The 13667-nt window shown below is 40.7% G+C and overlaps 2 protein-coding genes and 1 pseudogene across 2 annotated transcripts; 2 read left to right on the top strand and 1 right to left on the bottom strand.

Annotated features, from left to right (window-relative positions):
* Positions 1 to 1321: 1321 nt before the first annotated feature.
* On the bottom strand, positions 1322 to 3223 carry LOC147432547 (uncharacterized). Its single transcript, XM_086491955.1, has 6 exons — positions 3070 to 3223; positions 2915 to 2986; positions 2487 to 2848; positions 2202 to 2402; positions 1909 to 2136; positions 1322 to 1841 (listed from the first exon to the last, which is right to left on the bottom strand). Exons 1-6 carry the CDS (start codon positions 3221 to 3223, stop codon positions 1479 to 1481), a joined length of 1380 nt encoding a protein of 459 aa, XP_086348081.1. The 3' UTR covers positions 1322 to 1478.
* A 2711-nt stretch (positions 3224 to 5934) lies between these two features.
* On the top strand, positions 5935 to 6646 carry LOC147432548 (eukaryotic initiation factor 4A-III homolog A pseudogene; annotated as a pseudogene).
* On the top strand, positions 6082 to 8892 carry LOC147432549 (eukaryotic initiation factor 4A-III homolog B-like). The gene is made up of 5 exons (XM_086491601.1): positions 6082 to 6218; positions 6578 to 6810; positions 6890 to 7078; positions 7160 to 7279; positions 7363 to 8892. The coding sequence occupies exons 2-5, from the start codon at positions 6760 to 6762 to the stop codon at positions 7528 to 7530; spliced, it is 528 nt and encodes a 175-aa protein (XP_086347727.1). The 5' UTR covers positions 6082 to 6218; positions 6578 to 6759; the 3' UTR covers positions 7531 to 8892.
* The last annotated feature ends 4775 nt before the right edge of the window (positions 8893 to 13667 follow it).

Consider the following 13667-nt stretch of genomic DNA (forward strand, 5'->3'; position numbering starts at 1 on the left):
ACACTTGCAACTTGTGAATTATGGTCCACAACTTGTTGAGCGGAGTAGATGCCGTGCACCAAAGTGTCCGTAGAATCATCCTCATCTTCAACATCTTCTTGGTGTGGACTGCGACACACATCTGCATGGATTGTGAAACTAGATTACCAAGACATATCCATAGAAACACCATGCTCAATGTACAAGGGAGTACTCAATAGGTCAACCAAAGCTTGAAGCACACAGTTTGGCCGCACAATGCCACTCAAGTAGGCATGATCATAATCAAGCTTTCACTTTATCTCAACTAGAATTGAAGCTTGATCACTAAAGAAGCATGGCAACACTCTTTGTACTTGTGACAAATCTGCCATTACATTCATAATGCTTCCCCGCAAACCAAATTGACCTTTGAAGTTTAGTTCACGAATTTGAGCGAATGGTATGCGCAATGATACAAGATGACTCTCTATTGAATTCAACCTTTCTACATTAGATATTTTGACATTAAAAGTCTTCTCTCTTCTCATGCAAAATAGTGGCTCCTCTTGTTTCTTCAATGCGGCCTTGCATGGATGACACACTCGAAGCACCTTATCGTCAACCACCGCAATTGATTTTAATTTTTTAAGAAGCAATAACTCCTCCTTAGACATGCCATGCAAACTTTGACAAAACATAAGCGAACCACATGAAGCACAATCAGAAGAAGGGGTATCCTCGATGATCTTCGTATATTGAGAAGTTCTACCAGATGAAGATGAAACTGTAGAGATTCTTAGATGTTTTCGAGATGACTTGGACATATTGTAAATTTTGGTTGTGACTTGCTTATGCGTAAAGGTGTTGGGATATAGACTCAAGAACATAGATGCAATTTGCTGAGCACCAACATTATGGTTGTCGACAAGAGTAGCTAGAGACAGACTAGCCTCTTTAGTCCATACACATAGTTTACGTTTAGGACTGTCAAAACCAGCAGGAAACCATAAAAATTCACCATGCATACTCAACACGACCAATGATGGCAAAGTGGATGAAGATGGACAATCATGTGCAGCAAAGGACCGAGCTTCACGCATAGCTTCACCTTGGTAAAAGTAAACTTTACACGCAGCAAAAAACATTCTGCACATTATACCAACCAAGTGTACACTTAACATCATTGAGGATTGGCGACTAGACAAAAGAGATATTATAAATTCTCTTTGAACAAAAGAGGGAGATAGAAGACTTATGGTCCAAGGCTGCACCCAAATTTTCAAAATGTCTTCATTTCTTAATGATATTTGCTCTACAATAACATCAACAACTTTGGACTCAAGAGATTGCAACGAGAGACTCAAGTTAAAAACTTGAAGTAAGCTTAACAAAACATCTTTGTTGCTCGGAAAGTTACATATAAATATGGGATCAAGGTACAACCTTTTACTTTCTGCCCACAAAATGAGATCACTTGCCATTTTACAAAAAGTTCAGCTAAAGAAAGAGAAACAGAACTAAGCACCTTTGAAAGCAGTAACCTGACCTGACTTGTCAATAGTGAACCAACCAGCCTTCTTAAAGTTCAAGAGTGAAGATTTTAAATCCACCAAGCTTTGCTCAAAGAGATGCAAAAATGGACGAGAGAATGCTAGTACTGAGTCGACTACAGCACCTTGTAAAATAACACCAACAGCCTCTCCATCTTGAGGATATAATTTGGCAGGTAACACTGGTTGCTTATTGATTGTAGACTGTCTCCTACATGAGTAGCAAAATGGGTTGCTAGCTTGGCGGCTTACATTCAGACCTTTGCACGTGCCACAAGAGAACTCCACATCCAAGCTGTTCACACTCACAATCTCCAAAGTTCCAAACACCTACCAATTTCACATTTATCAATGAGGATTATAACGATTTTTAATTGTTATGCAATAAAAAATTTACCTTCTTCCCAAAGCCTAAATTCGAGACTTGTTTATGCAAGTATTCTTGGAAGACATCAGCCAATGAAGGAGGCAATGGACATAAGATTGTCGCATCCACAACACTTAGAGTGTTCGACAGGTGCTTGAAAACATTGATGTTACAAGCAACACAAGTGTAGAATCCCTTTTCTTTGACCTCATTTACCATAAGTTGATAATCGAGGCGCCGGGTTGGGACAAACAAAAGCTGCCAAAAAAAAAATCTTAGAAAAAGGGCACAAACTATAAATTTCAGGGATGGGAGACACTTACACTAGCTCGATCTCTTGTTGACGGCCCATCAGCAATAGTCAATCGAAAACTAGGAGTACCATCACTTCTAGTTGCATTCTCTATTTTGACAACAATGAACGCAACAGTAGCCACTGACTCGTTAGCATTAGAACTTTGGGCCAACAGCTCTTTGATCTTCTGTTCTGGATAAAGGTAGAGGCAATAGTCAACAGGCTCTGCCTTAACAACCAAAGTAGTTGTATGAGCGCACAAAGCCCACAAGCAAGTACCACCGTCTTTTGCAATATCTCTTTTTACACATGCCCCCTCAATGCACACATAATCATGGACATCAAAGGCCTCAATAAAGTCTGAGAGGTATATCTCAGTCACAACAAAAGTAACAGTATGGCGAGATTCTCTGTCGAGGAGATCTGCACGTAGGTATCTACCAAAGTTAGATTTGGGTATTTTATAAGTACCATACTTACACAGCACTTTGCCTTCAAATGCAAATCTAAAATTTGCAGTCTCTGACAGCTCAGAGATAGCTAGGTTTCTTAGGGCAGGGGTTATGGCTAGCTGTGAAGAGAAAGATTCAACATTAAGCTCATCTTTCTCTTCGCGTATATTTTTTATCAAAGGGGACGATAATGAGGTATCTGCCAAGCACCTAGTCGCCTTACCTAAGGAAAAACCATTGGTGTGAGCAAAATACTCTAACAATCAAGAGAGAAAACAGTAAACATTACCTCTCACTGTGAGCAAGGCCTTTTTTATAGCTGAAGAAGAGGCTTTATTCAACTTTCCTCTTGGGCTAAGTTTTTGTTGTGCGGGAAAGATTCAGAGATTTGATTAGGGTTTCGAGGCAAAGGTGAAAATTCAGCAGCAGTGGTACACTTGGTACTCTCAAGAAGCTCTACTTCCAACAAAGGTGCTTCTACACGCTCAGGCTCAGACAATGCCTCATCAAAACTAAGGTCAATGCTCAATATCATATGCTCAAGATAATCACAGCTCAAAATCTTGTTAACGTACTCACCCTTCATGGGAGTATCCATAGTATGAGGTATATAAACTAGAATTGCAAGCACCTATGAGCAAGAAGAGCTTAGCCCTCAAGAAAGCATATGTAAAGTGTGCAAGGAGTTGCATGAAATATATAGGAGCTGCATGAAAGGCAGAGGAGAGTAGTGCATATGTTTCTATAATGAGAGCCACAGCCTCACGTTCAGCATAGAAACCAAGACAAGAGAGATTGCAGTAAAATGATGCAATATCTTTTCACAAATGAGAAGATATCATTTTACATTTTCAAAGTAAGAGCAAGTCTTTTGAGGCAACTTTATTACCCGACTTGGTGGCATTGAGAGTAAGTTGTTATTAATTTATTCTTTTTAGAAGATTAAGTTAATATTTCACACTAAATCTGGAAAAAAAGACAGTCAACAAATATAAACCATGAGTTGTATTTATCATGGCATACATGTCTAGTGTAAAAGATTTTAAAATTGTCAATTTCAATAAAATAAATTTAGAAATATTAATTATAATATTAAAAGCTGAACTTCATTAAAAGCTGAGTTTTATTCAAAAGAACATGTTAAATTCGACCTTTAATATATAAAACATGTTTCTCAAAAGTAATATAAACCTGTCTAATTTATAATATTAAAATTAAAATTGTGTACAATAATATTTTCTTAGTTTCGATCAATATTTTATAGGAAGCTATAATACCATAGAGTCTGTTTTACTCAAAGACTATATACTAAGTTTCAAAACAAATTAGCAAATAATAGACTTGCTAAGAAATTGCCGAACAAAATTACCCACAAGAGCAATTAAATTCATCCTTGACAGTTGTCTTTCCCTATCCCATAAGCTCATAACAAAATACCCAACAAGAAGGATATATATCCATAGTTGGGTATATAGTAATCTTCACAGCTTATCCAAAATACCCATTAAACTGACAACAAGCCAAATAAAAGGCTCTATTCTTTTGCCTGAAGAGCATAATAAAATTACTTTACTTTAATACGCAGGAATTTGACTCATGCTACTTACAAAGCTAACCGTAAAAAAACAACAGGGGATCGTAAAACAGCTACTAATCTCACATCACCATGAAAATAATTAAAGATGCTATCCGAAACTCTAAAAGGGAAATTCATATTGTTCCAAGATGTGCCTTGCGAATATGAGAAGCTCAAAGTAGCAAACATTTTTGAAGTACTTAAATCTTTATTAATCTTGAAAGAAATAACTCCTGTATATTAGCCTTATCAGTAAACGATTACAACTGCATACAGAGACCAACCTTGAGCTTCTTTAACATCCACAAACCAAAATTAAGCATGGTGTCACAGCTGTTCAAATGGATAAGCTAAGAGCTTAAGATCGACAGAGATGGACAACTATGTGTATCTACTCGAGAAAGGCTTTCCTCAACGCATCTGCAAAGTCACAAGACAATTGCTATCAAACATAATAAGCATATAGAAAACCCAATGTACTCTCTTTAACGTTTATCCACTAAGAATACCAATCATGGCTTCCCCTTGCGCGTCACGATCAGACTATTGAACCCCTTCACTACAATCGAAACCAAATAAGTACAAAAACAACAGAGCTTTGAATAAATACAAAAACAACAGAGGCAAAGCCAAAGCTAAGAGGCCCCAGTCCATATCCGAAGCCTCAATTTCCGAATACTCGAAAGACTCTGAAGCCAAGATTAAATCATATTCTCCAAGTGGTAAAGCTTGCAGAGTGTCCGAGCCCCTCTCAACAACTGCCTGAAGTTGCATCGAAACAATCCACCTCTACTACTACCCTGCAAATTCGATGCAATTTTGCATACACAGAAACAAATGCATAAGCAAAGCATGGGAAAATAAGTATAATTGAACACACCTGTGCAAAAACTGTGCATCAACACAGAAACAAGCAAATCATGGGAAAATAGGTGTCTATAACTCAACACACCTGTGCAAAAACTGCGCATCAACACAGTAGCAGGACTGTAGCAGCCGCGAGTGAGACACGCTGTCATGGACCCTGTGGAAGCCGCCGAAAAGATCGCCCGATGTGGGAGCACAGAAAATCGAAGCAGGGCTTCACACATACGTGACGTTGTCAGTGTGTCAAGAGGTTCAACTAGCGCTGACCTGCCAAGAGCAAAAGGCGGACCTTGAAGCCTGATACAAGAGGATAATAGGCGCACAGTAAGAGAAAGAGAGAGGGGGAGAAAATGGGACGAAGCAGGTAGACCTTCGAGCTCTGTGGGAGCGAGGACGTATGCGTGCAGCACAAAGTTGAATGGAGCTTGCCCCGCAACACGAAGTTGAATGGAGCACTCCGAAGCTCACTGTGTCGAGCTCGCAATCCCTCAGCACTGTCGATGCAGATGGTAAAGAAACGCCCAAATGATGAGCTGCCCTCGAAAACCTAAAGAGCGTCTCTTATGATTCCCTCCAAAAATCATCGTAAGCCAACAAAAATGCGACACATCGACAATCCCTATCTCTAACTCTACCAACCACCTAGGATACCCACTTCCCAAGCACTTTAATCATGCCACATAGTGGTGCTTGATAAAAAACCACAAAATGAACATAAAACAAATAAAAAACATTTTAGTCAGCAAAAGAGAAGTGATCTCTATAGCCTTTGCCCTTTGGGCAGGCCAAAAACCTATCTCTTGGGCCTATTTAATAATCAATAATCTGGTGAAGGCGGAGCGTTTTCACTGTCTGTGTGAGCGAGCATGGCACAAGCTGGAGCGTTGAGTCCTGACGTGATCCCGGGCGCTGACGACGGTGACAGTATGATGACAGTTTACAACACTTTCGACAGCATGGGCCTCCACGATGAGATTCTTCGCGCAATCTACGCCTACGGCTTCGAGAAACCCTCAGCGATTCAGCAGCGCTCCATCCCTCTCATCACCAACCACCATGCGGATGTCATCGCTCAGGCTCTGTCCGGTATTGGCAAGACTGCCTTGATTGCCCTTGCCGCCTGCCAGATCATTAACCCCATTGTCTGAGAGTAAGCTTCTCCTCTCCTGAAAAATAATTGGCTTGTCGATTTTCTTAACTTGTTGTTCTAGGATTTATGATATCCGTCGACTCAGTAACGAGCTGCATACTTAAGAAAAGCGGGGAGCATGTGTGTCTAAGAGATAGTTCTGTGTTGTCAGTTTGATTCTGATCCTTGCAGATAAACTGACAAAACAGGAGTTTTGCATTTACTCTGTGTTGAGTTGTTCACTCTCAAGACTTGAGACATAAACAAGACTAGGTTCTCTCATATTGGTCTCAAGAGTTTGTGGTTTTCCTGTTTTGAGCTTGGAGCTTGTCTGTTCCATGCACATCTTTCTCGTCTAGCTATTGAATTGGAGTGTGCAGGTTTTGATATTATCTCCCACGAGAGACCTAGCATCTCAGACAGAGAAAGTTATATTAGTAATCGGCGAGTTTATGAATGTGCAAGTTCATGCTTGCATAGGTGGTAAAAACATTGGGGAGGACATCAGAAAGCTTGAGCATGGTGTCCATATAGTTTCTGGAACTCCGGGAAGGGTTTTGACATGATAAAGAGGAGGACTTTCCGTACAAGAGCGGTAAAGCTTCTTGTCCTAGTAAGTGCCAGGTCAATTGCTTTTACTGTTTACAGCTACATATTCATACTGAAATTGACATTTTCTTCCTTGTGTGTAGGATGAAGCAGATGAAATGCTGAGCAGAGGTTTCAAGGACCAGATTTATGATGTCTATAGATATTTGCCACCCGATCTTCAGGTGGTTCTCTTATCTGCTACCTTACCACACAAAATTTTGGAGATGACCAACAATTTTATGACACATCCAATTCGCATTCTTGTCAAGCGCGACGAGTTGACTCTTGAGGTAGGCTCTTGTGTGACCCAGCTGTGCCATGTCCTTTCTTGTAAATGCAAGATGTCATGCTAACCTTGCTTAATATTCCAGGGCATCAAACAATTTTTTGTTGCAGTTGAAAAAGAAGAGTGGAAATTTGATACCCTTTGTGATTTGTATGATACTCTCACAATCAGTCAAGCTGTAATCTTCTGCAATACAAAAAAGAAGGTTTGATGAGATTTTCTATATTTTGCGAATATTCAATGAATCATTAAGCACAGTTTGTTATTAACCATCTTCATTGTTGGTAGGTGGACTGGCTTACAAAGAAGATGCGGTCACACAATTTCACAGTGTCCTGCATGCATGCTGGCATGGCTCAGAAAGAAAGAGATACAATCTTGTTGGACTTTCGAGTAGGAAATACTCGCGTTCTTATCACTACTGATCTTTGGGCTCAAGGTTTAGACGTGCAATAGGTACTTGCTGCTTGGTCAATGTTAACTTGCTAGATTTCAGTGTTTTAGTAGTTAACTTAGAGCTTCTTTTAGTATTTTATTGCATTGCTAACACTTGGCCTAGTTTGCTTTTGGAAACATTTACATGGTGTGCACATTGGGCTTTGGTCCTTCCATCTTGGCCGGCCGGATCTCCCTCCTTTTGGTTTTGCATCTAGCTTTGTCCACTTGGCCCTCAACTTGGCCGGATTTAGCTTTGCTTTATACCATTTGGAGGCCTCCGGATTCTCTCTCTCACTCTCTGTTGTGGGGCTTATCCTTTACTTGAAGGGGGGAGGCAATAGCGATGTCGCTATTGCCCCCTCCTTTTTTTTCAAAACTTTCGGCCTTTGAGGGCCGCGGGACCAATCTCCACTGGGGCCGCCATGTCATCACACACAACTGCCCTGCGGCCGCTCACGGGCGCCACCACCTCGCCGGTCGCCGTCCAAAACTGCCGGCAGCCCCACCACAGCAGCACCCAACGCAGACGCCATAGCTGCGCCCAAGGGGAGCTCCCTTCACCCTTCTCCTTGTGTACCAATGAAGGGGCCACACCCTTGTATATATACCAAGCCTCAAGGATTTGAAAAATCCCTTTGTTTTTTTAACAAAAACTTTGTTTTTTGCCTGCCTTTGCCAGGTTCCCATTCTCTGCTCCCATCTCCTATTGCCAACCTCTAAAGCTTGTTTGATATTCCACTTTCTCGGCTACAACCGCCCTCTATGTATCTGCACTTTGACTTTTTAGCGTCCTCAAACCAAAGCTTTCAAAAATGGAAAAAACATCTGCAACCCGATCCGGTCAAATGCTCCCAATGTTTCGATGACTATATCTCCTTGCTCCGGCCTCCGTTTGGCATGCAGTCACTTCCTGTTGGCTCCGTATGACATACACCCTACTCTAGAACTTTGTCGAGGCTCAGAAGATGCCAGATGGAACATTCTTCAATTCGGTCAAGTGGGCTCGGACCCGGCCCCCGAAAAAACTTCAGCTGACCATATCTTGCAAACCATAGCTCCGATCCGCAATCCGAAAAGACGGGTAGGCTCCATGAATTGAGCTCTACACATCTATACCTCAAGCTCCACTTGGACCACCTATCTCCAACTGCCCTATCCGACAAGAATCTGCAAACCACCGAAATTTTAATCTTCAATAATTTGGGCTTCGTGGCTCGGTTTGATGAACCGTATGGACTTGTCCCTTTAGCACTTCCAGCTCTTCATTTCTGGACCCAAAGGTTGCACTTTGCATCTCCTTCACCTACTATCCCAATTAGCTCTTTATGTAGCCTTACTTGGCCTATAAGTTGCATCATGCATACACTTCGACTGCTACCTACCATCTCATGGACTTTCTAGCTGCATCATCACTTTGCTATGCTTTTGCTTGCCTGTACACATCTGTCCATGCCATCTTCTAGAGTTGACACACTTTGGCTGCACCATCATTGACCACCCCCCTGTTGAGCATTTATGCTCAACCACATAAAAGCTTTATTCCACTATAAACTGCAAAACCTGGCACACACTATGAGAAAACTAAAACCATATGTACAATGTTTTATTGCACCCTATTATCAAACCTTCAAGTGGGTTGCCCCACCCCCTGCATAAGAATCTGATGCACCGCTGGCACTAACTCCCTTTCAAAGTAGAGTTTGAGACAAAGATCATTTATCCTGTGTTTAAGAAATCGACCATCCAACTTGACTAGTGCATATGTACCATTGGGAAAAACCTGATGAACCTTGTAAGGCTCCGTCCACTTTTTCTTGAACTTCTTTTGAAAGGTGAAGTCAAGATAACTTTCGTATTTCATCACTAGATTGTCCTTCTCAATCTTCTTAGCTGGCAAATGTTGGTTGAACTTTGCTACCCTTCTTTCTTGTTGCTTCACATAAAAATCCGTCGTTGCCTCATGATCCATCTTCAAGGTTTTGAGACTTGTAATTCTATCCTGCAAAATATCTTGATGAGTTTTATCAATTCGCCATAAACCTTTGAGAATCCCTAGTTGCACATGCACAGGCATGGCCGCTTCCTTGCCATATACCAACTCGTATGGAGTGAAGTTGGTTGCCACCTTGTAAGAAGTCCTGTAAGCCCACAAACATTTATCAAGGTTAGACTCCCACTCTTCAACCTGCTGGTATATATACTTTGTAAGCATCTTGACTATCTGCTCATTTGCACTCTCCACCAAACCATTGCACTGCGGGTGGTATGGAGATGAAAATCGGTGTTGAATCCCCAATTTGTCCACTAGAGCACTCACCAACTTACTTTTGAATCCCTGTCCTCGATCTGATATAAGCACCCAAGGCACTCCAAAACGACAACATATGCAATCAAATACAAACTGAGCAACAATATGCGCATTTACCTCTTTGATTGCTTTAGCCTCAACCCATTGTGTAAGGTAGTCTATTGCCACTACCACATATTTCTTACCACTCGCTGACTTGGGCAATGGACCAATTGCATCCAAGTCCCACTTTTCAAAGGCATCATGTGCGATGATAGCCCCCTGTTGCTCGGCTACCAGTCGTCTTTCACCCATCACTTGGCATTGATGGCACTTCTTGCACCAATAATGTGCATCTCGCACCACAGAAGGCCACCAGAACCCACTTCTTAAGATACGAAACAAAACTTGAATCTTACCCTGATGGCCACTTTCCTCATGGCACTGCTCCAAGACCATGCCAATCTCCTCTTTGTAGAGGACACGACGTAGCACCCCATCCTGACCGTGCACCATAAGATCTTCACCAACCAGAGTGAACCTTTTAGCTTTTTGAACAACCCTCCTCTTTTGTAGCTTTGAAAGCCCGTCGGAACATTGACCTGTATTCAAGAAATCATCAATATCCTTCAAAGTCTCTCTACATGTATAAGTGGTTGGCTCCACATACAAACTCGACATTTGAGTCTGAACACGATTGCTAGCCAAACGATCTACTTCCTGGTTTTGTTCTCTTCTCACATGTTTGAACTGCACTACTTCAAAAAACTTCAACAGCTTCTGTATGGAAAAAAACCAATTCTTGAGAGAACCCCTCTTTACCTGCCATTGGCCCAAAAGTTGTTTGGATAACCAGTAGAGCATCACCCTTTATGACCAACCTTGAAATGCCAAAGTCAATGCATTGCTTGAGTCCCAGGTGTAAGGTAAGATATTTTGCTTCATTGTTGGTATGCACCTCCTCCAAGTCATAAGCTTTGGAAAAAATGAATGTGCCTTGCGGATCCTGAATAACCACACCTCCATCTGCTTTTTTTGTTACTCGTCTGTAAGCACCATCAAACCACATCGTGAAGGCCTCTTCCAAATCAGGTTCTTCCTTATCCTCCTCTTGAACCACCCTTGGATAAATTGGCAACTCAATCTCCTTGTTGACCAAAATGTCCGTTAAATGAGACCGTCGAGTGTGATCCACTTTGAACTCAAACTCAAACTCTTGAAGTTCGATCACCCACTTCATGATTCGCTTCCCTGCCTTCAAGTGCAGCACCACTTCAGGCAAAAGATTGTTCGCAATCAATACATAAAACTTTCGAACGACCAAATATACTTTAAACTTCCTGCATGCAAAGACCAAAGCCATAACCCATTGCTCTGCCTCCGTATAAGTAGCTTCACCTGGACTAATGACCCTGCTTTCAAAATAAATGGGCTTATAGCTTTTGCCTACCTTTTGTAGCAATACTGCTCCAATAGCCACCGTTCCCACCGTCATAGCAATATAAAAAACATCCTCATGATTAGGAGGGCACATCGCATGTAACTGACATAGAATACCTTTCACTTTATCAAAGGCCTCTTGAGCTTCCTCATCCCACTGAAGTCCATGCACCTGTTGACCCCTTTTTTGAAGAGGGTAGACATATTGAGACAGCATCCAAAAAAAGCGGGATAAATATTTTAACTTATGCACGAAAGAAGCCAATTTTGTTGCACTGGTTGGAGGCTCCATAAGAACCAATCATTTCACCTTCTCTGGATCTGCTTCAATCCCGTTCTGTGACACCACATGGCCTAGCAACTGAACCCTTGGTTGTGCTAGCTTGCACTTCTTTGGATTCAACTGACCTCCTTCTTCATCTAGCCTTTGAAAACACACCCTTAACTTGGACAAATGCTCTGCCCTGGAACTATAGCAACCAATATCATCCATAAACACTCTGATGAACTTACCCAAGTAAGGCCCGAACACCTTGTTCATCCAATCTTGAAAAGTTGCGTATGCATTCACTAGTCCAAAAGGCATCCTGCGATAGGCAAAGCAACCCCATGGAGAAATGAAGATAGTCTTCAGCTGGTCCTCCAAAGCAATACCGATCTGAAAATACCATGAAAACCCATCCATGACAGAATAACACTCATGCACGGAAACCTGGTTTAACACTAGAATGGTAACCTAACTGGACATAAAAGTGTCCTTTCATGGTTTTGGGAAAAATTCCAAAACCATAGTAGATCCACTCATTTTGAAAAATCCTTTCATGAGCTTATAGTTCAATAACTACTACCTATGGAAAAAATGAGAAACTTGTAATTTTTCTCATCCCTTGGTCACTACAAGCCTCCAAAGTTGATGGACCAGTGCATTTTGCCCAAAACAACAATTTCTTACGGTTTATTGCATATAAATAAGACTGGGGATTTTTGTAGGACATGAGATAAAATGCCCCGTTAACTTCAATGGGTTGGTGACCAAAACATATGGTTTCTTTTACCTCACTATTTTTGTTTGGTAAAAAAAAATAGGTACAAAAAAGTTGCATTTTTGCCATTCTGTGGACCTATCATCAAAGTTTCTATAGTCACGCTCAATACAGATACTATATACATGTTTTCTTAGTTTCCTTTGGGCCTTTGGATTCAAAAGGAGCCATGGAGCATGTCAAAAGGATAATGGATCTCTTACAATTGGAACCTTGAGGGCAATGATAAAGTGCTAAATACAGCAAACATGAAAAAACTGGGTTTAGCATTATGACCTCTAGAAACCCATAAAAACTACTCAATATCTAGCCAAGTTTGTAGTCTATGATTAGATATGGTTACTACCTACAAAATACACACAATTGGCCTAAGAAACTAGCAATATTGAGAAAGTTATACTTGCTACCCTAAAATGTATCGTATTCTTCAGCAATCAGAAAACTCAACCATCATCATATACTATGCTATATAGCATATTAGGTCCCCCAAAACTCAAGGAAGATTAGATTTATGTTATACATTACACTCACACAATCAAAATTGAATTTGGATATCAAGAAAGACACCAAAAAAATCATAAAAGTGCTAATTTTTGGCCAAGCAATCAGAAAACTCAACCATCATCATATACTATGCTATATAGCATATTAGGTCCCCCAAAACTCAAGGAAGATTAGATTTATGTTATACATTACACTTACACAATCAAAATTGAATTTGGATATCAAGAAAGACACCAAAAAAATCATAAAAGTGCTAATTTTTGGCCAAAAAACAGGATTATGCAATTCTTATAAATTGGTCATAACTTTCAATTTTAACACTTAGCTCTCCCTACAAGCATCAAACATGTTGAGAACTATGAAGGCCTAGCCTCTAGCCATCTAAATCTCACAAACATGAAGTTTAGAGTGATATAGTTGCCAAAAACTGAAAAAAGGCCAAAAACAGGACCCGTTTTTTCACACAGTTTAGGTTCAAAAATGTTGTGCAAGAGTAAGGTTAATGGTGAGATCGATACTCAAAAAAAAATGCTAAGTTTTTTTCAGCTCATAAGGCAACTTTGTGGATATATAGCACCTACAAATTCATTTTCATACTCTTCAAATAATTCAAGCAAAATGGTCACTTAACATGACACAAAAGTGTCCTGTTACCATTCTAGTGTTAAAATCTCATCTTGAAAAGACAAAGGGTAATGGTTCCGCTTGGTTGCAGCATTCAAAGGCTTATAATCTACACATACCCGCCACTTTCCATTCTTCTTTGGGGTAATGACAACAGGAGAAACTCACTCAGACTCCTTTACCGGATAAATAATACTTGCCTCGAGCAACTTGTTGATCTCCTGCCATAGGGCTTCCTTTTGAATATCTCCCAACCT

This window comes from Adiantum capillus-veneris, chromosome 20 (genome assembly GCF_014529385.1).
Source record: "Adiantum capillus-veneris isolate H3 chromosome 20, ASM1452938v2, whole genome shotgun sequence".
In the NCBI taxonomy this organism is placed as follows: Eukaryota; Viridiplantae; Streptophyta; class Polypodiopsida; order Polypodiales; family Pteridaceae; genus Adiantum; species Adiantum capillus-veneris.

Excerpts from the sequence above, each read along its gene's own strand:
- LOC147432547 (XM_086491955.1), bottom strand. The coding sequence starts at position 3,223 with ATGGATACTCCCATGAAGGGTGAGTACGTTAACAAGATTTTGAGCTGT. Across the intron at positions 2,849-2,914 it reads GGCCTTGCTCACAGTGAGAG|GTAAGGCGACTAGGTGCTTG; the intron begins GTAATGTTTACT and ends GTTTTTCCTTAG. Across the intron at positions 2,137-2,201 it reads CAACAAGAGATCGAGCTAGT|CTTTTGTTTGTCCCAACCCG; the intron begins GTAAGTGTCTCC and ends TTTTTTTGGCAG.
- LOC147432549 (XM_086491601.1), top strand. The coding sequence starts at position 6,760 with ATGATAAAGAGGAGGACTTTCCGTACAAGAGCGGTAAAGCTTCTTGTC. Across the intron at positions 6,811-6,889 it reads CGGTAAAGCTTCTTGTCCTA|GATGAAGCAGATGAAATGCT; the intron begins GTAAGTGCCAGG and ends CCTTGTGTGTAG. Across the intron at positions 7,079-7,159 it reads GCGACGAGTTGACTCTTGAG|GGCATCAAACAATTTTTTGT; the intron begins GTAGGCTCTTGT and ends TTAATATTCCAG.